General features: G+C 41.6%; 1 protein-coding gene across 3 annotated transcripts in view; it reads left to right on the forward strand.

Moving 5' to 3' along the window:
- LOC129718452 (integrator complex subunit 7) overlaps positions 1-26,202 on the forward strand; it is an 809,667-nt gene that overhangs the window by 174,206 nt on the left and 609,259 nt on the right. For all 3 annotated transcript variants that reach the window (XM_055669241.1, XM_055669242.1, XM_055669243.1), the window contains exon 4: positions 21,502-21,639. In XM_055669241.1, the coding sequence (XP_055525216.1) occupies positions 21,502-21,639 (138 nt within the window). The remainder of the gene's footprint in view (positions 1-21,501; positions 21,640-26,202) is intronic.

A 26,202-nucleotide genomic window follows, 5' to 3' on the forward strand; every position in this document is an offset into this window, starting at 1 on the left:
ATTTTATGACCTTCTAAAAAATTAAGCGATTTTGTTGGATTTATATTTTTGCTGAAGATTGTAAAACGCTATATTTAGAAATAACAAAGTTATTTGATAAAGTTAGAATTTTCATGCAAAAGATTTTTTTAATTGAAACAATCGAAAAGACTCTTTAGATAAATGATTTTATATTCTTTTGGAAGTAAAATGGACGTGCTTTCAGAACATCAAAAATTTATCTGCGTATTTTTGCGTACGGCTGAGTAATTTGAAGTTAAACTTACCCTTGAAAAACCGTTAATGATTGAATAACTTGTTCATTTTGAACCATAGTTAGATCAAATGTTCAGCAAAAAATGTGTATTTCTGTTTGACCAATAATTTTGTAGAAGGTATAAAATATTTAGAAAATCCAGGAAAAAAGTTATTCTTAAAATTATTATTTGAGTGAACTTTGCATATAAAACTTTTTATATCGTCTTCAACATAAGAGATGGAAATTCGACATCCTCGACAAAGTTGCTAGTAAAACCATTTGCCACAACTTTTTCGAAGACACTAGCTGTCTTTCTCACTGTCCTGAAAAAATAAGTTTTCCATATCACTTCTAGGTGAATTAGTCACTAAATCGTACAAATACAGCACAATAAAATACATAGAAACTTTTCCGAATAAAGTGTATCACTAAAATCAAATTTGAAGACGCTATTAATTTTGCGCACGAAATCAGAAAAATAATACACTATGCAGGCATGCATTTCTCATCATTCTCCGTGTTGTTCTAGTAGGGTAAATTATCATATAGTGGATCCTAATCAGTCATAAATAACAGGATTATTACCAATTTTGATATATTGTTACGCACTGTTTTGCATCAACTTGCGTTCTAAACTTGGTCTCGTTATTAGTTAAAATATCAAAATTTCTATCAAAATTACTTACTGATTATAACAAATTATTGCAAGTTTTGTAAGGTTTTTGGCAGAAAAAGATCAGAATTAGTTAGAATGTACACTATTTTGTCAATTGAATAATAAGTTTTGTTATATCTATGCTCTAGAAAAACACACTTTTAAACATTCAAGTGTATGATAACAGAATTGGATATAATTCTGTACTTTTTATTATTCTGGCATATCAAGAATATTGCAGGCTTTGTTATTTCTTTCAAGTTCAGATATACTTGTGATACCCGTTTGTTATAATCGTTTGATCGGCATCCCTTCCCTATAGTGGACCACCCGCCAGATTAATCCATTGTATGTGAAAATTCGAGTGATTTTCAGAAAACTTTCAGCTGGAAACATCTTGTCAAGCCAGTCTGCATCACAAACACAAATTAAATAAATAAAGGGGTCCACTATAGGTTAATTTATCCTGATCTTCTAGTTGTTTCGATCTGGTTCATTATAAAGTTATTATGAATCATTCCATTCAGTTGTGCTCTCCTGTGACCAGTTAATCGCCTTCAAGGTCACCGTGCATTGTATTGTGTGTACTCTGCTGCTCGTTGCCGTCGTCTATTGAAGACAAAAGAACGCATCATCGCCTATTGCTACCGTACGCCACAGGCTGTACGTTGTGTCGCTACTGCGAGAGATCCATACCCGGCGTACTGCTGTTTGGCTGTACTGGTGCTGCTGTGTGGCTGGAGCGGCTTCAGCTTTTGCTAGCGGACTCTTGTGTGAAGGACTGGAGATTGGCATCGCCCGTGCGCTGATTGCGGCGAAGAGCGGCTGCAGAAGATAAGTAGTTTTTTTTCTTGGTTTTTTTTTCTACAATATTATTTGTTGATTGGCATTTTGCGTGTGTGGCTTACGCGTCCAACATGGACGACGAACGCGGGGATGAGAACCCGCTCGTTCTACCGCCTAGCCCTCCCGGATACAAAGTTCCAAGGGTTAAGAATGGAACCCCGCAGGAAGCTACCCATCGGCTTAAGCAGTATCCGGAGGGCAAAGTTGCTATTGGGGCTGTGTTTTTCCGGCCGAAAGTGAAAGCATTGAACACAATGCAAATATGTAAAGATCTGGCACGGTTTACAGCCGTGACTGAAATTACCAAAGTACGCCCGAATAAGCTGCGTGTTTTGGTGTCCGACCTCAAGCAAGCAAACGCGATTGCTGCTTGTGAGCTCTTCACGCGGGAGTACCATGTGTACATTCCGCTGAAAAGTGCCTTTATTGTGGGCAGACTCCGCATGAGCTGTCTGCATGTCTCGCGTACAAACAGCGCCAAGACAAGATCAAGCGGTCTCTGAAATAGCGCTCTAAGCGCACTTTCGCAGAAATGCTCAAAGAGGCCGCTGCCACCAAACTGGTTTCCCCAAATCTCTTCGAGGTCTTGCCATCCGATGAGTCTGATTCTGACGATTCAGTTGGGGAATCTTCTTTTGTTGAACCCGGGAAATCTAGGAAGAGGAAAAACCTTTCTTCTCCTAGGCTTCCTAGGAAAGGACAGAGAAGGTCTCCATCTGAAGTGACTGATACTAAAAAACAAAAAAGTGCTGTAGAAAATCCGAAGCAAACTCCTCCGGGATTGGCAAAACTGAATTCAAGTAAGGAGTTTCCGGCACTTCCAGGAACATCAAAAAACCCAACTGTTCCTTGTTTTTCGTCCAAGATTCAGCCAGAATCTGGACTGCTGAAGTTTTCAGATATTGTGGACTGGATTTTTGAAAATTTCAACATAACTGATCCTCTTAAAAGTCTTCTGCTGGCATTTCTACCAACAGTTAAAACGTTTTTGAAGCAGTTGACTGCTAAATGACCCCTCCTTGCAGCGATCGTATCCTTCGATGGCTAATTCATCGGCTGAGATGAAGGATTCTATCTCTATTTTACAGTGGAATTGTAGAAGTATCATCCCCAAAATTGATTCATTTAAAGTTTTGATTAATAAGCATAAATGCGATGCATTTTCCCTCTGTGAAACTTGGCTCACTTCAAATGTAGATCTTAGCTTCCATGATTTTAATATAATTCGCCTCGACCGAGACACCCCTTACGGAGGAGTACTTCTAGGGATTAGGAAGTGCTATTCTCTCTATCGTATTAACCTCCCCACGGTCCCAGGCATCGAAGCTGTCGCATGTCAAATGACAATACAAGGTAAAGAGCTTTGTATTGCCTCAATATATATTCCTCCCAGAGCACAGGTTGGGCAACGGCTGCTCTTTGATTTAATAGAACTTCTTCCCTCGCCACGTTTGATTTTGGGAGATTTTAACTCTCACGGCGTGGCTTGGGGTTCCCCTTCTAATGATAACCGTTCCTCTTTGATCTATAACCTCTGCGACGACTTCGACATGACAATATTAAACAACGGGGATATGACACGCGTTCCGAAACCTCCAGCGCGCCCCAGTGCTTTAGATTTATCTTTATGTTCAACATCGCTACGGTTGGATTGCATATGGAAGGTAGTTCTTGATCCCCACGGTAACGATCATTTGCCTATTCAAATTTCAATTGATAATGGTTCAACTCGCACGCGATCAGTTGATATTCCGTATGACCTCACACGGAATGTCGATTGGAAATTATACGAGGAAATGATATCAGAAGCTGTCGAGTCGATTCAACATCACCCACCACTTGAAGAATACAACCTCCTCGCGGGCTTGATTCTCGACGCCGCGTTGCAAGCCCAAACGGAGAAATTTCCCGGCGTGACGATCAAAGAACGGCCTCCCACTCCGTGGTGGGACAAAGAGTGCTCCGATGTCTACACGGAAAAATCCGACGCGTTTAAGGCCTTCTTTTGGGTGAAAGGTCAACCCGACGACTTTAAGCGGTATTTGGAGCTTGAGACCAAGTTCAAAAGCTTGGTCCGAGCAAAGAAACGTGGATATTGGCGCCGGTTCGTAAACGAAACGTCGAGGGAGACATCGATGAGCACTCTTTGGAACACAGCCCGAAGAATGCGAAATCGTATAACGGTCAACGAAAGCGAGGAGTCTTCAAGTCGTTGGATATTTGATTTCGCCAGGAAAGTATGTCCGGACTCTGTTCCTGCGCAAAACTTTGTTCGCGATACGTCTCCGGGCCACAATGCGATAGAATCACCTTTTACGATGGCAGAATTTTCAGTTGCCCTCCTGTCCTGTAACAATAACGCGCCTGGGTTAGATAGAATCAAATTCAACTTGTTGAAGAATCTACCCGGCAATGCCAAGAGGCGCTTGTTGAACTTGTTCAATAAGTTCCTGGAGCAAAACATTGTACCGCAGGATTGGAGGCCATCCAAAAACCGGGAAAACCAGCTTCTGATCACAACTCTTATAGGCCGATTGCAATGCTATCCTGTATCCGGAAATTGATGGAGAAAATGATACTCCGTCGTTTAGACCATTGGGTCGAATCAAACGGTCTATTATCAGATACTCAATTTGGCTTCCGCCGTGCCAAAGGAACGAATGGCTGTCTTGCGTTGCTTTCTACAGATATTCAGCTAGCCTATGCTCGCAAAGAACAAATGGCATCTGTGTTCTTGGACATTAAGGGGGCTTTTGATTCCGTTTCTATTGATATTCTTTCGGGCAAACTTCACCGACAAGGATTTTCACCAATTTTGAACAATTTTTTGCATAATTTGTTGTCCGAAAAGCATATGCATTTTACGCATCGCGATTTGGCAACTTTTCGTATTAGCTACATGGGTCTTCCCCAGGGCTCATGCTTAAGCCCCCTTCTTTACAATTTTTATGTGAATGACATTGACGCATGTCTGGCAAATTTATGCACGATAAGACAACATGCAGACGACAGCGTGGACTCTGTTACAGGAGCCAAAGCTGCCGATTTGCAAGGACCATTGCAAGATACCTTGGACAATTTGTCTGCTTGGGCTTTACAGCTAGGTATCGAATTCTCTCCGGAGAAGACTGAGACAGTAGTTTTTTCTAGGAAGCGTGAGCTTGCTCAGCTCCACTTACAGTTAATGGGTAAAACGATTTCTCAGGTTTTGGTATCTAAATATCTTGGTGTCTGGTTCGATTCGAAAGGCACCTGGGGATGTCACGTTCGGTATTTGATGAAAAAATGTCAACAAAGAGAGAATTTTCTCCGGACAATTACTGGATCATGGTGGGGCGCCCACCCAGGAGACCTCATAAGGCTTTACCAAACAACGATATTGTCAGTGCTTGAGTACGGGTGTTTCTGCTTCCGCTCCGCTGCAAACACCCATTTAATCAAGCTGGAACGATTGCAGTATCGTTGTTTGCGTATTGCCTTAGGTTTTATGCATTCGACCCATACGATGAGTTTGGAAGTTTTGGCGGGCGTTCTCCCATTAAAAGACCGCTTTTGGGATCTGACTACTCGTATTCTCATCAAATGTGAGGTTTTGAACCCCTTGGTAATTGAAAATTTCGATAGGCTAGTTGAACTTAATTCTCAAACCCGTTTCATGACTGTGTATTTCAATCACATGTCTCAAAGTATAAATCCTTCCTCATACACCTCCAATCGTGTCAACTTATTAGATACTTCTGTTTCTACTGTGTTTTTTGATACATCCATGATGGAAGAAACTCGTGGAATCCCGGATCATTTACGCGTGCAGCAGATCCCTGAAATATTTTATAACAAATATAAAAACATCAACTGCGACAATGCGTTTTATACTGATGGATCACTTCTCAACGGGTCCACTGGCTTCGGTATCTTCAACAATAATTATACCGCCTCCTACAAGCTCGATAATCCTGCTTCTGTTTACGTCGCAGAATTGGCTGCAATTCAGTATACCTTAGGGATTATTGAAAAAATGCCCACGGACCATTACTTCATCTTTACGGACAGTCTCAGTTCTATTGAGGCTCTCCGATCGATGAAGGATGTAAGGCACTCTCCGTATTTCCTGGGGAAAATACGGGAACATCTGAGTGCTTTATCCGAAAAATCTTCTCAGATTACCTTAGTGTGGGTCCCTTCTCATTGTTCCATTCCGGGCAATGAGAAAGCGGACACTTTGGCTAAGGTGGGCGCAACAAACGGTGATATTTATAACAGACCAATTGCCTACAATGAATTTTTAAAATTTTCACGTCAGAGTACACTTGTCAACTGGCAGGCCTCGTGGGATAAGGGAGAACTGGGGAGGTGGCTACACAGCATCATCCCCAAGGTTTCAACCAAACCTTGGCTTCGGGGGTTGGATGTAGGACGAGATTTCATACGCATGATGTCTCGGATTATGTCCAACCACTACGGGCTAGATGCACATCTCTTGCGTATTGGGCTGGCGAGCAGTAATCATTGCGTTTGTGGATTGGGGTATCAAGACATTGAACACGTGGTTTGGGTGTGTGCTGAATTCTGCGGCGCCAGATCTACTACTTTTGGATACCCTCAGGGCCCAAGGAATACAGCCCTATGTGCCAGTTCGTGATATTCTCGCTCAGCGAAACTTGCCATACATGCTACATGTTTATAGCTACTTGAAGAGCATCAAGGTGCCAATTTATCAGGGAAACAAAAAAAAAAACATGTTAGTTTTAGTATTAGATTTAGTTTCAGCTCGTAGTCGGCAGCGAGGGTAAAGAATTTGCCTTTAGATTATAAGATATTCTAGACCATAAGGCATTAGATTTAAATGGCTCCGTAAAACATTAATTTGTATTGTGCCGTGTCAAATAAATGTTGTGTGAACAAAAAAAAAAAGTTATTATGAATCTTTCAAAAAAATCTATCGAATTTTCATTGATCTCTCGAAAACAAAATAAAAATTTCCAGCATTTTAAACGAATCATACGTATACATACAAAAAAAATAATTTAAATCCTTGAATAACACGAAAAATGGAACCCAAATTCTTCATTCACAGTTATGAATAGATATTTTGCTGCGTGATAAATATGGTCAAATTTTTCAACATCAGACGAGCAGACGTTCTCAGTGACAGGTGCTACCCTGGATTCAAGGAGAACCAATATGTCGCCTGGAACCCTGGGTTCATTATCATTCGTTCACATGAACAATCGGTTCTAGCCTAACTCCGGCCATCATCTCGGAAAACCACATATGACAATCAGTGCATAAAATGTGCACCTAGGTACACTAAAGTCGCTTTTTACGCGGGGGATACGTAAAGCGTAAAAAAACCGCGTAAATTCCGGAATCCGCGTAAAAAAAAACCGCGTAAATTTCGGAATTCGCGTAAAGAAAACCATCGTTAATTTTGCATTCCGAGTGAAGGGAAACCGAAATCCAGGCAAAAAAAAATACCGCGTAAATTCCGGAATCCGCGTAAAAAAAACCGCGTAAATTCCGGAATCCGCGTAAAAAAACCGCGTAAATGCCGGAATCCGCGTAAAAAGCGATCTTAGTGTATTTAAAAAAAAATTAAAATAAATAAATAAAAAGAATCCAGGACGGGTCGGGTACGGGTCGGGTACCGGCAGTTTCGGACTATTTTTCTTTCGGGTACGGGTACGGGTAAAAAAATCTTCGGGTTCGGGTCGGGTACGGCTATTTTAAACAAACCCGACTTCGGGTTCGGGTTGGGTACGGGTTTGAAAATTCTTGATTAGTCGGGTACGGGTCGAGTACAGGTGAAAAAATTTCCCATACCCGACCATCTCTAACAAGTACCAAATTCCAAAAAAAATCTATTTTTATTAATATTGCTTTAATTAGTGATTAGTGAATTCGTGTATATTTGTGTTATCGTGTGAAGCGTGAAGATGAGATTGCTTATGTTGTTTCCAGTTGATGTTTGTTTGTGTGAGTTTGTGTGTGTTAGTGGGAATGTGATGAAATCGATGCGAAGTGCTGCTGTGTTTTCAATCATTTGCTCGGTGGCGTTATGTGTGCGCGGTTTAGGGCTGTTGTACAGTGCATATGTGTTGGTCATTAGGTAGGCAGGGTGGCAACTCCATATCATTAACACATTAAATTTCATTGATCTCTCGAAAACAAAATAAAAATTTCCAGCATTTTAAACGAATCATACGTATACATACAAAAAAAAATAATTTAAATCCTTTAATAACACGAAAAATGGAACCCAAATTCTTCATACACAGTTATGAATAGATATTTTGCTGCGTGATAAATATGGTCAAATTTTTCAACATCAGACGAGCAGACGTTCTCAGTGACAGGTGCTACCCTGGATTCAAGGAGAACAAATATGTCGCCTGGAACCCTGGGTTCATTATCATTCGTTCACATGAACAATCGGTTCTAGCCTAACTCCGGCCATCATCTCGAGAAACCACATATGACAATCAGTGCATAAAATGTGCACCTAGGTACACTAAAGTCGCTTTTTACGCGGGGGATACGTAAAGCGTAAAAAAAACCGCGTAAATTCCGGAATCCGCGTAAAAAAAACCGCGTAAATTTCGGAATTCGCGTAAAAAAACCATCGTTTATTTTGCATTCCGAGTGAAGGGAAACCGAAATCCGGGCAAAAAAAAATACCGCGTAAATTCCGGAATCCGCGTAAAAAAAACCGCGTAAATTCCGGAATCCGCGTAAAAAAACCGCGTAAATTCCGGAATCCGCGTAAAAAGCGATCTTAGTGTATTTAAAAAAAAATTTAAATAAATAAATAAAAAGAATCCAGGACGGGTCGGGTACGGGTCGGGTACCGGCAGTTTCGGACTATTTTTCTTTCGGGTACGGGTACGGGTACGGGTAAAAAAATCTTCGGGTTCGGGTCGGGTACGGCTATTTTAAACAAACCCGACTTCGGGTTCGGGTCGGGTACGGGTTTGAAAATTCTTGATTAGTCGGGTACGGGTCGAGTACGGGTAACAAATTTCCCATACCCGACCATCTCTAACAAGTACCAAATTCCAAAAAAAATCTATTTTTATTAATATTGCTTTAATTAGTGATTAGTGAATTCGTGTATATTTGTGTTATCGTGTGAAGCGTGAAGATGAGATTGCTTATGTTGTTTCCAGTTGATGTTTGTTTGTGTGAGTTTGTGTGTGTTAGTGGGAATGTGATGAAATCGATGCGAAGTGTTGCTGTGTTTTCAATCATTTGCTCAGTGGCGTTATGTGTGCGCGGTTTAGGGCAGTTGTACAGTGGCGTTATGTGTGCGCGGTTTAGGGCAGTTGTACAGTGCATATGTGTTGGTCATTAGGTAGGCAGGGTGGCAACTCCATATCATTAACACGGATCGGCAACAGCAATTTAATTTTAATAATTACTTTGTAGTATACAAAACGAAAATCAAACAACAAAAATTTATTTCTAAGAGCTTACATGTTTGTTTATAACATGACAAATTTGTTTTATATGTTCCAATTCGGTATACGGTAAATTGGCAAACTATGAAGTGGTAAATGCGGCATGGATATTAAACAATACAATTATTTGCCAAAAATGTTACATTTCCGTTGTTGCAGAATATCTCGTCGATAGAGCTGTACCTTGGAGGTTGTATGAAGGTTTTTAAAAGTATAGATGCATTTGAATGATGCTAGGTTCCAAGAACGTTATGTTCGGATTTTGTTTCGCTTTCGTTCGGAAAAAAATATTGTTCAAAATGGATTTTTTGCGTCTAAGAAGTAGTAAATTTTGTCAATTTCTATGTTGCTGTAGATTGGTAATATTTAGAAATGGAATTGGCCCCTGTTTCTATGCAGGACACAGTATGTTTTTGATCGCCAAGAAGTTAATACTTCCTAGAGTTTTTTTTGCAAAATGAAATAGTAGGATGATAGTTTTCCCTAATTGTAGATATTCGAACTTTTTCGTCGCAAAAAGAATAGAAATCCGTCAAGTAATTGATGGTTTAATCTCGAATCACTACAACGGAGACAAGTAGTAGATCTGCAGTGTGTGCCTGGCAGATGTTCTGGATGTGTATGTAGCAACAGCCCTGTTGGTTATTATTTTCAAGACTCATGAACCTGAAATAAAATCCATTTTATGATATCGTAGCTTTTGGACAAATAGTGTTATTGAGTTATGTTTAACTCGTGTGAGTTGGGCTGACATGAGTCCACACAGACCATATTCTAATTGTTATTAGTTTAACATTTTGTCATTGTTCAGTTCGGTCGGATAAATATTTGTATATATAAACTTTTTTTTTTTTGAATAATTGGGTTGGAATCATGCAATACTCCGTAAACGAGATAACTGTATATTAATTGTGATCAGTTTGACATTTATCAAATAAACTTAGAACTCTAATCTGTTTTGTACGTATGTTTGCCTTTTCTAAAATTTGTAGGTTTTGCATGCATGGAATTTTGCTATTTTTTATTCAATAGGCAAATTGGTTCATGCAGGAGCATATCGGGCCTCAAGTAGCAACAGATCTAATCTTGATCAAACGATTGCTTCCTTTGATTGTTCTTCGTTTTATACCGACAGGCGTCGGATTGTTTAGCATGCAGAAGTGATTGGGGATGTACAGCGAATTACTAATCCGAATCCCCGTTTCCGGGAGGAATGCAGTAGGGGTCCGATACGATTGCGATGTCCGACCGCGACTCAGACGCTGCTTGCAGCTGCTGTGCCGCATAGCAATGGTTTAGGTTCGATTGTGTCACCCTCACGCCCGTGGTTTTGTGGCCGCCTTACCGGCTGGGCACCGTGGGCCTCCCATAAAGTGTTTGGCGTCCCGTTTTCCAGTACATACCAAGCACTTGGGAGGCTCCCCGCAGTCTAGCTTTATAGCCAGCACTAGCACAACGCCTCCATAACTGGCTCCTATCGGGCCCCTTGCAGGTCCAGGACTTGTGTCCTCCCTCGAAACACCTGAAACAAACGTCCGGCTGCTGGAATATGCTCAGGGGACATACTGACCAGCCAACCTTAAGTTTGGCTGTCTTCAGGGCCAGGGTTGCATCGGCCGTTGCAAGCCGGAAAGTGGCCACCTGGGTCCCCGCTGGATCCTTACGTAGGCGACTTACCTCAGTGGCCACTTCCACTCCGCACTTCTCCTTGAGGGCCTGTGCAATATCGCACCCCTCGGTGATTTCATCCAGGTTTTTGAGCTGGAGAGTCACCTCTGAGGTGAGTGCCCGAATGTGCACATCTTTCCCGAGGACCTGCTCGGCTACTGTCTTGTAGGCAGCGCCCTTGTTTTTAGCATCTTTACGGAGCTCAAGGATCATCTCGCCAGTGCGAGAACGACGGATGGTCCGCACATCCGCTCCCAGATCCTTGAGCTGGGTTTCGCCTCTCTTTTTCTTCAAGACTTCGGAGTACTTGGACCCATCCGTCTTAAGTATAAGGGCGTCACCCCTGCTTCGCGCCTTCTTTTACCTCTTTGGACGATTTTTCGCCTTCTCGTTGCGCTCGCTGCCTTTTTGGCGCTTTCTTGCTGTTCTCGGGGGCTTCCCCTGGAGACTGCTCTGCTCTTTTTGCGGCTGACCCGGAGGCACAAACAGCTGCAAACGTGCAGGTTTCCGTTTGGACCGACTTCGTCGCCCTCCCGGTCACCTCTGTTGCTTTATCCTCTGCAGCCACCGCTCTTGCCTTCAGCTCGGCGTGCTCCTTCTTCGCAGCATCGACGGAGGACCGAAGCATGTAGAGCGCCTGCTTCAGGTACTTCGTCGTGTTGGTGCGACTTTTCGCGAACTCGATTAAGGCATCGAGCTGCTCCGACAGCGCTACTACCTTCGGTAGCGTGTCTCGCTGTCTTCCGACCGCCTTTATTAACAGTGGACCAGCCACTGTGATGTCGTGCGTCGATCCGGTAGGCGTACTGCCTTTGCCTTCGCAGGCGTCCTTTACTGCATCCCTCGCCGCCTTTCTCGGCGGAGACCTCTGGATGCCTCCTCGAGCATACGGGTTTTTCAACCCATCTGCGCCCATTTATTTATTTTCACTTGAATTCATTTTTTTGTTAAATGGGTCCCCCTTCCAGCCGCTATCCTTATCCATACTGGAGTGGTCGCCTATCTGGTCCCATGGTAATCTATGCCGAAGCAGTGAGGCCATGGCTAGGGGCGGCTGCCATAGCGCCTTATGAGCAACCATGACACCCCCGACCGGCGCAAGTCAGGAAAGGACATCTGATCCCACTTCTGCCCTGTTCCCACCGGGCAATGAGTTTGGAACGTACTGGAAGGCCTGCCAGGTTTTACGGGACGGAGACCCCTGCACCGGTTGTTGTCTCGCCGTTTCAAGCCGTTGTCACACGACCTTACTAAGGGAGCCCAGAATCGGGGTACGAAAACGAAATCCGACTCTTATCATATGGCGTTGCGACCAGTTACCGTAATTGGGAACTCACTGGCATCAATCCCAATGGGCGAATTAGTGCATTTGGGTGGTGGGAGCGGCACTTTTCGCTCCGTCACACAGTGGCAGGTCTCTATACAAAAGTCGGAAAAAACCGCAAAGTCTTTTATATGATTGGAAATTACATATTATTACAATTTTGGAGTGGTGAGATCATTTCTGATGTCAGAAAATGTCGAAAATATCAATTTATGCACCTAAAGTGCCGTTAGATCTTTCTCATGATTAGGTTTTTGTTTTTGCTTCAATCTTGCTTAAAATTTTGATAGGAAAACTGCTCTTATATTCATCTCAACACCTACATTCATCTCATTGCTCTTAATTGTTCAATTTACTGTAAAATTAAACTTTTTTTTTAAGTAAAAGTAGTTTATTTTACCTCTTAATTAAGTCGAGTAGTCGGAACTTAAAAGCGATGAGAAGAGCGAAATGAAAGCGACGGGAAAAATATAGGTGCTCAGATGAATATTAGGGTGGTTCCCACACTTGTTCTTCATCGAAAAACTTTAGAATCGCATTTTTTTGTTTGGTTCTTAGGGTACTAATTTCTGAATGAGGGTGGTGCACGAATCATCATAATTCAATTTAGCTTATTTTGAAAATTTCTTAGCTTTTAGGCCGTTTGACCAACTCAAGATCTTTCTGCGACAAGTTAGCGGTCTTCTAAGGAAAATTATGAGATAGTATCGTAGTTAATTTCAACGTCATTGAAAATTTAAAATACGATATGTTTTTTTCTCATCAATTCAACTTATTCTATATTTATACATCTTGCAGTACTGAAAGCGGTTTACAAGTTTATATAAAAATACTTGAAACTTGTGGAAAATACTTCATGTATACTTCCCAGTCAATCATGTTGTTTAAATATACGAAATTGAATATTTTACAACTGGCCACCATACGTCTCTATAGTTTTATTTTCAAAATATCTCCCTATGAGCAACGATGTGCAAAACGGGACTCGAAAATCTGAAAAGTACAATAAATTTCCCATTGAATGTTGGTTATCCGATCGTTCCTAACTGTTTCACAAGATTGTACGGTAGGAATGAAATTAGAGATACATGATTTTTTAGCTTCCCTGCAATATGTTTTACCTCGATTGAGAAATTGGTTATATTTTTGGAAAGTCTTGAAAATTATACAAAAAGTACACAAATTTCCTTTCATAATGAAACTTGTTGAATCAAAATCGGATCGAAACTGAGGAAGTTTCAGGTGTTTGAAGTTGAACTAAAAATTGTGATTCCAAACATGAAAATCATCGAAATTGCCTGATATAGCAACATTCAAAGTGCGATTAAAAATTGATATCTCAACGGATTGTCATGAAACTTTGGGAAAAGGTCATTTACACTTTGAGAATCTTCGGAAAAATGCAAAACATCAAAAATATTGACATGAAAAATCGAGGTTTTTTTCCGGCTTCCGACCACTGTGCGTCATAGCTGCTTCCGGATAATGTGGCTTTTGCGAGAATTCGGCGGCCCAATGCCTGAGTCTCACCACAACCTAGACTAGCTCTCGCTGATGGTCCGGGACTGCTTGCTTGCAGTGAGCACTTCCGTGGCCTACGGTAATCGCCAAATATTGACCCGTGGTGGCATACAGCTCTGTTTTCTGTCAGAATGGTCGCTTTTATGGCATTTGCCATTAGCTTTTTTACCACAAGCCTGGTGCCATTGCACAGTCGAGATTGATTGATATTCCGCAACATTATAATTACCGATCCAATCTTCAACCGCAAATTGTAAGGAGATAGGCTGGGTAATTCTAGTGAATTCAAAAGTTCGGTAGGATAACTCACAACGTCGTCTTGGTTAGAGACAGAATCCACCGATTTTTAGGAAAGTAGTTGGCCGTTAATTTTACCTTGAATTATGATGTTCAACTTATCTACATCTTTATTTTTGGCGGCCAAAATCGCACGTTCGCTTAACCAGAGATGGTTTTCATAATTTTGTGCGATTTTCGAGAACATTTTTTCGATGAGTTCAGCCTTAGAATTTGTCAGCTGGAAAAAATCCGTGGGGAATGTTAAACAGCCGGTTTAAATGTCGACATAGATTTTTCTATTCCCTGTATCTAACAACTGTTTCGAAAACATTACAATTGATTGGTCGTTTTATAATGCAACACGCATGTTTAACTGCGAGGCGCGAAGGTACATACATACGGAAATGAAATGGTAAGTTGGTACATAGGTAATAACGAGATACACGAAACTTCGAAATTTTTGCTTTAGTGACATTAACACTTCATCTGTTTTTTGAAGCAGACCTGTCGCTTCAGCACTGTGCAATTGAAACTTTGCAACATTATTGTTTTCAATTCAACATTTAACAACTAATTGTGAATCCAGAGATTTGAAGGGATTGCTATAGTGCTTATTTAATGAAATATAAACAAAAATCAATGTTTTTTGAGGAGCAAAAACTACACGTTCATTTTACCGGCTAACATAATCATTGCAGCATGAGCAAATATGATCTAAGTCAGTGTGCATTTTAGAGAAAATTGAACAGATTGATTAGATCCGAGCGATGGAAAATCAAATCATCGCATTTGTAGTGTTATTCTTGTTTTATCTTTTCGTTAAACTGAATCGAAGCCACGTTGGGAGTATAGTATTCACATGCATTTCGAGTTTGTTTTTGCAGTAGTGCTACCACGCTATAGCTCTTTTGCACTAAATTTATTCGTTTTTGGCTTCCGTGCTACATCAAAACTACACTTTTTTCTACCGCTGTAAAATGTGTAGTAGGCAGCGAAAACGAATTTCACATTGTATGTGAATCATTCACCTGTTAACTCAACAACGATGCCTCGACAACGACGCTACAACAGCATGCCTACCATAACCAGATTACTATGATTAATCTGATGACTTTGTTTTTTTTTTGTTCATCTATAATTTATTTGACACGGCACAAATACAATTTAATGTTTAACGGCGCCAATTATATCTGGTAGCTTACTTTCTAAAGTATCTTAATAACTAAAAGCAAATTTTTTATCCTCGCTGCCGACTACGAGCTGAAACTAAATGTAACTTAAAGCTATAATATTTTGCATTAAAAGCACTGGTTTACTGTATGATGGTTTTCATTGCCATAGGTAAGCACACGTTCCGCTGCTGGGCCAAGATATTACGGACTGGCATATTGGGTTGTCTCCCTCGGGCCTTGAGAGTATCGTGCGGGACTGATTGCTGTTTCCGGATCCGGGGTCTTAACGTGTTCTTGTCGTTAGGCTGGATGCAGGCGGAAGGGGGTAGGACTAAACTGGGGCGTGGATGGATTTCAGGAAAACGTATATAGGTCACGGATAGGTCACGGCTCGCCAAGACATCACGAACAGGAACAGCCGACTGCCTACCTTCGGCCTGCAGGGAAGCTATTAATTTAGATCTGGCGTCACGGTGTACAGGGCATGACCAAACAACGTGCTCTATGTCGTGATAACCTTCACCACAGGCACAGATACCACTTTCCCCGAGCCCAACACGACGGAGATGCGCGTCAAATCTATAGTGATTGGACATAAGCCGGGACATCACGCAAATGAAATCCCGACCTACATCCAACCCCTTGAACCACGGGTTCGTCGACACCTTGGGGATTATGGAATGTAACCACCTTCCCAGTTCCCCTCTGGTCCAAGCATTTTGCCAACTGATGATCGTATTCTGACGTACAAATGAAAAAATTCATTAAAGGCAATTGGTCTTTCATAAATTCAACCGTTTGTTGCGCCCACCTTAGCCAAAGAGTCCGCTTTCTCATTGCCCGGTATCGAGCAGTGAGAAGGGACCCACGCTAAGGTAATCTGAGTAGATTTTTCGGATAAAGCACTCAGATGTTCCCGTATTTTCCCCAGGAAATACGGAGAGTGCTTAACATCTTTCATCGATCGGAGAGCCTCAATGGAACTGAGACTGTCCGTAAAGATGAAATAATGGTCCTTGGGCATTTTTTCGATAATCCCTAGGGTGTACTGAATTGCAGCTAATTCTGCGACGTAAACAGAAGCAGGATTATCGAGTTTATGGGAGACGGTTAAATTGTTATTGAAAATACCGAAGCCAGTGGACCCATCAAGAAGTGATCCGTCAGTGTAGAACATATTGTCGCAGTTGATGTTTCGATATTTATTGGAAAAAATTTTGGGGATCTGCTGCACGCGTAAATGATCCGGGATTCCACGAGTTTCTTCTATCATGGATGTATCGAAAAACACAGTAGAAACAGAAGTATTTGATAAGTCGACACGATTTGGAATATTCGAAGAAGGGTTAATATTTTGTGACATGTGATTGAAATACAATGTCATAAAACGGGTTTGAGAATTAAGTTCGATTAACCTTTCAAAATTTTCAATCACAGGACGGTTCAAGACCTCACATTTGATAAGAATGCGAGAAGACAGGCTCCAGAAGCGGTTTTTCAATGGTAGTACTCCAGCTAAGACCTCCAAACTCATCGTATGGGTCGACTGCATGCAACCCAAGGCGATACGCAAACAACGATATTGTATTCGCTCCAGTTTGATCAAATGTGTGTTTGCTGCGGAGCGGAAGCAGAAACACCCGTACTCAATGACAGACAATATCGTTGTTTGGTGAAGCCTTATAAGGTCTCCTGGGTGGGCTCCCCACCATTGTCCGGTTATTGTACGAAGAAAATTCACTCTTTGTTGACATTTTTTCATCAGATACCTAACGTGACAACCCCAGGTGCCTTTAGAGTCGAACCAGACACCAAGATATTTTTGTACCAAAACCTGAGAAATCGTTTTACCCATTAATTGTGTTTGAAGCTGAGCAGGTTCATGCTTCCTAGAAAAAAACTACTATCTCAGTCTTCTCCGGAGAGAATTCGATACCTAGCTGTAAAGCCCAAGCAGACAAATTGTCCAAGGTATCTTGCAATGGTCCTTGCAAATCGGCAGCTTTGGCTCCTGTAACAGAGATTACACTGTCGTCTGCAAGTTGTTTTATCGTGCATGAATTTGCCAGACATTCGTCGATGTCATTTACATAAAAGTTGTAAAGAAGGGGGCTTAAACCTGAGCCCTGGGGAAGACCCATGTAGCTAATGCGAAAAGTTGCCAAATCGCCGTGCGTAAAATGCATGTGCTTTTCGGACAGCAAATTGTGCAAAAAATTGTTCAAAATTGGAGAAAATCCTTGTCGGTGAAGTTTACCCGAAAGAATGTCAATAGAAACGGAATCAAAAGCCCCCTTAATGTCCAAGAACGCAGACGCCATTTGTTCTTTGCGAGCATACGCCAGCTGAATATCTGTTGAAAGCAACGCAAGACAATGCGGGGGCCTAGTGTGGTTGGTAACGTCTCCGCCAACCACGCTCGACGCCTGGGTTCGAATCCCACCGCCGACATTAGGTGTCGATGGTTGTGAGGTGGCGTGATCCACTCACAACCAACCCAACTGGTCTAGATTCAATCCTAGCCGACACCGGGAGATTTTCTGAGGCGAAAAATCTCTAGGATCACGCCTTCCATCGCATGAGGAAGTAGAGCCGTTGGCGCCGGTCCGTTAATAAACGGGTCGTGAGTTAGGGACCTGGGTGTGGAGTCGCCTCCCTGGGCGTCGGTGATTGGCCACAACAGAGGCGGAACTAGACCGACGGAAAATAAGCGAGAAAATAAAACGCAAGACAATCATTCGCCCCTTTGGCACGGCGGAAGCCAAATTGAGTAATCTGATAGTAGACCATTTGATTCGACCCAGTGGTCTAAACGACGGAGTATCATTTTTTCCATCAATTTACGGATACAGGATAGCATTGCAATCGGCCTATAAGAGTTGTGATCAGAAGCTGGTTTCCCTGGTTTTTGGATGGCGATCACCTTCACTTGCCTCCAATCCTGCGGTACAATGTTTTGCTCCAGGAACTTATTGAACAAGTTCAGGAACTTATTTAACAAGTTGCCGGGTAGATTCTTCAACAAGTTGAATTTGATTCTATCTAATCCAGGTGCGTTATTGTTACAGGACAGGAGGGCAACTGAAAATTCTGCCATCGTAAAAGGTGAATCTATCGCGTCGTGACCCGGAGACGTATCGCGAACAAAGTTTTGCGCAGGAACAGAGTCCGGACATACTTTCCTGGCAAAATCAAATATCCACCGACTTGAAGACTCCTCGCTTTCGTTGACCGTTACGCGATTCCGCATTCTTCGGGCTGTGTTCCAAAGAGTGCTCATCGATGTCGATTTCAGGAAAACGTATATAAGGGACATGTAGGATAGGTCACGGCTCGCCAAGACATCACGAACAGGAACAGCCGACTGCCTACCTTCGGCCTGCAGAGAAGCTATTAATTTAGACCTGTTGTCACGGTGTACAGGGCATGACCAAACAACGTGCTCTATGTCGTGATAACCTTCACCACAGGCACAGATACCACTTTCCCCGAGCCCAACACGACGGAGATGCGCGTCAAATCTATAGTGATTGGACATAGGCCGGGACATCACGCAAATGAAATCCCGACCTACATCCAACCCCTTGAATCACGGGTTCGTCGACACCTTGGGGATTATGGAATGTAACCACCTTCCCAGTTCCCCTCTGGTCCAAACATTTTGCCAACTGATGATCGTACTCTGACGTACAAATGAAAAAATTCATTAAAGGCAATTGGTCTTTCATAAATTCCACCGTTTGTTGCGCCCACCTTAGCCAAAGAGTCCGCTTTCTCATTGCCCGGTATCGAGCAGTGAGAAGGGACCCACGCTAAGGTAATCTGATACGATTTTTCGGATAAAGCACTCAGATGATCCCGTATTTTCCCCAGGAAATACGGAGAGTGCTTAACATCTTTCATCGATCGGAGAGCCTCAATGGAACTGAGACTGTCCGTAAAGATGAAATAATGGTCCGTGGGCATTTTTTCGATAATCCCTAGGGTGTACTTAATTGCAGCCAATTCTGCGACGTAAACAGAAGCAGGATTATCGAGCTTGTAGGAGGCGGTAAAATTATTGTTGAAGATACCGAAGCCAGTGGACCTATATTGGCTTGTAATTGGAGGATGTTCTCCAGAGACCGGAAGACGCGAATTTGGATTTCAAAATGAAGTATGGAGTTGATTCCTGGCTTCTGAGTATCATCTCGGTTACTGAAAAACTTGCATTGGGTAATGTTTGTCCCCTTTTAGACTGGTTTCCAGAAACCGGAAGCTACTGTCTAGTAATTTAAAATGGCGTCTGAAGATGATTTCTGGCCTCCTGGTATCATACCGCTACCCCAAATCGTATTGGATGATATTTGTCACTTTAGGCTGTTGAGCGGAAACTGTCGCCATCTTTGCCATCGAATACCCAGATTAGGTAGTTCGGCAATTTTATGATTTTATGATTATCAGGCAACCAGAAGTGGTCATCTGAATTAAAAATGGGGTTTGAGGTCGGATTTCGGCCACTGGGTATAATCCAGGTTTCAAGAACTAATATTGATTGGTATTTGTCCATTCATTGGAACCCCTCAGAAACGATCAGCAATATCAACTGCGTTAAAGAATTTTATTTACACTGATAAGATCATTCAAATTAAAAACAATATCGCATCATATATTTGGAAGAATTTAATGTTATTTTCATGTTCTGTGTTAATATATGTTCATATGTGTGTGAATGTTATATTTTAAATGTTCGGTATAGTTGTCCTAATGAAATTATGACGGTGTATTTTTCAAGTATTGGTGCAAATCTATTTCAACAAATAAAAAAATAAGTTCGAATGAGAAAGGCTGGGTCTTACCGCTAGGTGGATTAATTTAGGTTTTTCAAAAATTTCAAGTTGTTAACTTCGGTTAGAATGAATTAATTAGTTCACAAGGGAAACTCCAGTTCTCTAACTGTTTTCACCTCGTGATTTTTGTGTCATAAGAATTACTTGGGTATGGGCTATGCCAAGTAATTTTGATCTCATCAACGCACAATAGGGCGACTCCATGCAAAGGCTGGCCAAGCAAAAAAAGTCGATAAATGCGACAAAAACTTAGTATTTGCATAATTTTGGGGCGCTGAACACGAATTTGGCATCCGTTTTTTGTTTGGGGCCGTCCATAGAACACGAAATCCAACTTTTAATATTTTTTTGCACTTTTTTCCTTTTTTATAGAAATATATGATTTGGCCACAAGTAGTGCCACCGGGCGTCCTCCCCATTGAAGAAAAAAATAAGTTATTCATGGACGACCCCTCGAACTAAACTAAGCAGTTTTGCGCTACAGCGGACGGTATGCATTTGAAAGCTTACGTTTTTACCTAAATTTTGAATGTTGTCACAACCGTAGCAAACTGCGGCAACTAAACTTTTAAGCTACTTTTTTATAAAAAAAATCACGTTTATTTTAGTGTCAGGCGTGCTACAACCAAATTGTACAATATCTAATGAAAAGGGTTTGTTTTGCACAATATTTACAACAACTTTTCCTTTGACGTCAAAAAAATCCAAGCTATCATTGAAGTTTCAAAGTAATGTACTTTTTATCAAAAAAAAAGTCAAAAACGTCAGTTCGCCAAGTTTTGTAAAGTCATAAAAAATTCAGATTTCATGATATTGCGCCCAAATTTTGGATTTGGACACTTGAATGCTATAGCAATAAAGGAAAAATATTATGAAACAGCTAACGAAAAAAAATTTTTTTAGCTGATGGCCAGCAATTCTCCACTGTGCAACGGTTTGATCGTTGGTGAGACCTTTTAAGACAACCTTGAACGGCTTGGCGTTCTTGGTATCGTAGGTAAAAAAATTGTACATCTTGGCAGTTATATACTGAACAAGACGATCACGACCCTTTATAGAGTCGGCTAATAAGCGGCAATCGCCTCTACGGCCATTTTGATAGGTAACTTTAACGTCATAAGCAAACGTTGAAAGTTCCCTTTTGGAAATTTAAATTCAGAAGATATAGTTACCACAATAGGTGGAACTTTCTTCTTTTTAAAATAATTTACATTTTGAGAAGTTTCATTAGTAATAACTTCCATATCGCCGGCTTTTTGCTCAGACAAAATATCAAATACGTTTTCGCTGCAGACACTCGAATCGTGCTCTCTCTTTCTCCTCGTAGTGATGCTTGGTTTCTGTTTTCGCCCTGTCATTTCAGATGATATGAAGGTTTTACTGAAGACCGTTGAAGGCGGCACTGGGCTAATTTGTTTTATGTTTATTAATGTAACCAGTACATATTTACATATATGTATACATTTGATGAAATAAATAAATAAATCAATAAATATATATTTTTGTTTGCTTCAGGACACTAGGCTCGGTCGCATGCGTAATTCCGGAGAAACAACAAGTTCATCATTCAATTCGGAATGCTTTAGATAGTCATGATATCGTTGAAATCGAAGCTGCCATCTATGCTAGCGTGCAATTCGCTGCGCAGTCAAAGTGAGTATATGTAATATTTTTATTACTCAGTCTTATGTTATACTAGACAAAAAGAATCAAGTCAGTCTTATGTTATACTATTCAAAAAGAATCAAGGAATCAAGGTCCGGGAACCTGGAAGGTCATAAAATTTTACCGAGAAAATCACTCTAATCCTCCCGACACCATACCTGGACGATATTTGCCATGTGGACCGATGCATCGTCCTATTACAGCACGTAATGAACCATCCCACTTCTTTCTTTTTTTCAAAATAGGGTAGGGACGGCTTAAGCAGTAGCGCCTATTTTAATCAGTCAAAGAAAACAGGCCTCAAACTCCTGAATTCGGATCAATATCGACAATTTCAATGATGGAAACAAAAACATTGTTTGTCTAGCTGTCTTACGAATATAAGAAATACCGTTATGAATTGCAATTTATGCTATCGACTGAGGGATTTTATCACCCCCTGAAATACCGTTAATCACAAAGCAATCTGTGAATAATTACCAATTGGAACAAATCGACCTATGTTGCAGCCATTCAGGAGCCACTTCGGGTGCTGAAATAAAACGCCTGCAAAACATATGAAAACTGCTTAATATAGGTTCGGGGTGATTGGAATAATGTCCCTCGATTGGTAACTTCAATTGATTATTGTTAAAGTTTGCAAACTTAGTTTTACAATCTGAAAACATGTTCTGACAGAGAAAAAAAGAAAGAACAGATTGATATACTACTGTTTGAATTTCGCCCAACACATTTCGAGTATTCCGTCTCAATTCACAGGCGGTTTCCAAAGCTGCTTAGAATATGTTCCCTACTCTATATGCCATAAAAAGTATCGGCTCCATTATCGTCAGGTTTTACCTTTTATCGTCCGGTGGGTTTGTGAAGTCATTAAGAACTAATCTTTTGCCAAAAGATGCTCTGCGTTATGAAGATCCATCATGCAAGAAATGTCTGCTCTCCATTCGCTTCTCTGCTAGCGTTGCGAAAGAAAGCATTCGAAAAAAAGTCCGTATTTTTTTCTCGCTCGAACAAACAATACTGTTTGGTGTGGACGCAGTACGCGTCGCTCGTGCTTTCGATATCGGTGCTGATAGACAATAGACGACCAGCAGCCTGAGCAAATCCCCGCGACGCCGGGCGCTGACTACCCCTTGCGGCACAGAAGACTTTATGCACTGTGTCCAGACTGTACGCGTGCCACTGTTATTTTCGGTACCGACGCATAATATTTTTTTCTAAATTTTTTATCACCAATTTGGTTAATTTGTGAGTTCGAAATCCAATTTGTGGTTAAGTGGTTTCCGAGAAATTTTCGAAAAACTGAGTCAAGCCTTCTTGAAACATGATTTTGCTTCAAATGTATCGGACAACGATGATTAATACATCAATCGAAAGCTCTTAAATTGTGGTTCACGAAAATGTAATTTTAAGGTCATAATTACTAGTGTTTGTACGTATATTTGTGTTTTATTGTTCACGTAGTTCTACGTTTTGTTTATTTGTTGTTGACGCTGCTGGCCGCTAGTGGCGTTGGCTGTTTGCGATGTATGTCACTGCTATACTCAGAGCCGGATTTAAGGGGAGGGCCGGGGCCCTGGCCCCGGGCCCCACATTTTATGGGGCCCCCACAAATCGAGAAAAAGGGTTTTTCTCTATCAAAAATGAGATTCAAATTTCGATTTTCAGCAAGAAAATTTGAACAGACCATTTCAAACTGAAACTTTCCTTCAGTGTTATTTTTTAGCGAGCGCCAATATCACAACTACCTCCATAAGAGTTCACCTCGGATTCTCTTTGAATGACACATACTAACACACCATTTGAATCGAACCAGCGCGCATGAAAGGTAAAGCAGAGAAAGAAAATAACCCACAAGTTTTTTTTAATGCATTGCTGTTGCTCACTTGTCCGAATCAGGGATACCAGATGTGCTTTGCAAAATGCAGATTTTCAGAGTCCGTGTGCAGACTTTACAGAACTGCTAAAGTAGGGCCGGATTTAAGGGGGGTCCCACATTTTGAGGCCACCACAAATCAAGAAAAAATATACTTGTCTTAATTAATAATGGATTTTGAAAGTCTGACCCCCAATAATTAAACTCGCTTTCTATACGTAGTTTCAGGGTCTACTGAATATTTCCTTTGAATTACATTTGATGAATTTGAATTGTAATAGCAAACTTGCGAAATGCATGCTAAACTAAAATTGCATTGCGTATTTATTTGAGTCTAATGGTTTCGAACGCAACTGGGGGAGCCGTCTTTTCGCAAAGATAAAACTAATTAAAAATAGGTTGCGTATGAAAAAAGCAAGGCTGTCAAATTTGGCGTTGTGAATTTGCGAATTGAGTGTTGGTTATATAATTGATAATTTTTCAGCGAAGACACCTTATAAAATGATGTTCTGGAAATTTCTGACAAACTTTTGTTAAGTTTTTTAAGATGAATAAAGTTTATTCTGGGGCTCCCACAATCGTAAATCCGGCTCTGCTACTGGTTCTGAAAAAACATTTCGTCGAATTTGGATTGCTTTCCTTTGAAAGTACATTTTCGTTACCGGTATCCTTTTTACCAACAAATTTACCCACATTCATTTTGCGCCTGGTTGGCTACCTGAAATAACAAGTGTGCTGTCTTAGTTCCCCGAATCTCGATATTTACCATATTCCCCACACGCACGCCCAGTATAGCAGTGACAAACATCGCAAACAGCCAACGCCACTAGCGGCCAGCAGCGTTAACAATAAATAAACAAAACGTAGAACTACGTGAACAATAAAACACAAATATTCGTACGAACACTAGTAATTATGACCTTAAAATTACATTTTTGTGAACCACAAATTAAGGGCTTTCCTAATGCCTTTTTATTGGACAACGAGAGTCAACTGACAGTCCCGCCACTTACATGTTCCAGGACGCCAAGCTGTCGCAACCCGGATTCATTGGTTCAACTTTACTACCAAAATTCCTGCGGCATGAATTCTATCATCGACGACTATGTGCTCGCATTTTCAGAAGGATGTTACGACTTCATAACACTAACAGAAACTTGGCTGGACGATCGTACCTCGTTTTCTTATTTGTTTGGGGACGAGTACGAGGGTTTCCGCTGCGACAGGAGCTCACTCAACAGCGTGAAAAAGATCGGTGGAGGAGTACTTATCGCTGTTCGCCGCCGCCTGAAAGCTTATCAGTGATCCCTCATGGAATACACTGGAACAGATTTGGGTGTCTGTCCAGATGGCCGATAGAAAATTATTCATCTGCGTTGTTTATTTTCCACCGGACCGCACCCGCGATAAGCAACTGATCGATGCTCATCTGCAGTCAGTTTATTCGATAACCGCTAAGGCTAAACCGTGCGACGAAATCATAATAGTTGGAGATTTCAACCTGCCCAGTCTGTTCTGGCGCCACTCTCGCGACGGCTATTACTACCCCGACCCGTCTCAGTCCACTTTTCATGATTGTGCACTGAATCTTCTTGACGGTTACGACGCCGCGGGCTTTCAGCAAATCAATAGTAATCCCAACGAAAACGGACGTTGCCTCGACCTTTGCTTCGTCAGTACATGCGACACGGCCCCTGTGATGGCATACGTCCCCGACCCTCTTGTTAAAATTGTACCTCACCACCCGGCTCTTGTCCTGTCTCTCGACAAATGAGCTAGAACCGATTACCCGACTACATCCAACTCGATCCGATTCAATTTTCGCCGCGCTAACTATGACGGTTTATTGAGCGCACTACTGAACGTAAATTGGATTAATATTTTGAATCCTACCGACATCGATTTGGCCGTCAGCGATTTTTCTTTTGTCTGCTACGGACTGATGGAACGTTTCGTTCCCAAAGTACGTAACCGGAGAAATGTTCCCTGGCAAACACCTGCGCTACGTCGTCTGAAAACTAAGAAAAACGCCGCATTGAGAAAATTTTCAGCAAGTGGTACGCTTTGTTTACGCGAGCACTATCGTCAGATAAATTACGAATATAAAAGATTACGGCGACGTTGCTACTCTAACTATAGACGGCACATGGAGAGTAAACTGAAGACGGATCCTAAAAAGTTCTGGAATTTCGTTAACTTGCAGCGGAAGCAATCAGGGTTGCCTTCCTCTATGGAGCTAGCTGGTGAGAAAGCTGATAGTTCCACTGGAATATGCCGGCTGTTTGCCAGAAAATTCTCGAGCGTTTTCAACAATGAAGTTCTTTCTGATAATCAAGTTCTTGAAGCCGCAAACAACGTTCTCCCTACCGGACATTCTATGGCCTCGATTACCATCGATGACGACATGATTCTTGCCGCCGCTACTAAACTGAAACACTCTTGCTCTCCTGGTCCGGACGGTATCCCAGCCACATTGTTGAAAAGTGTATCTCTGGTTTAACTTTACCATTGAGCTTTTTGTTCCGCCTGTCACTGTCCACAGGAAGATTTCCAATTGCCTGGAAACATGCATATGTGCTCCCGGTCCATAAAAAGGGTGATCGCACGAAAATTGATAACTACCGTGGAATATCTGCCCTGTGTGCTACATCGAAACTTTTCGAGTTAATCGTACT

The sequence above is a fragment of the Wyeomyia smithii genome, chromosome 1 (assembly GCF_029784165.1).
Source record: "Wyeomyia smithii strain HCP4-BCI-WySm-NY-G18 chromosome 1, ASM2978416v1, whole genome shotgun sequence".
NCBI lineage: Eukaryota > Metazoa > Arthropoda > Insecta > Diptera > Culicidae > Wyeomyia > Wyeomyia smithii.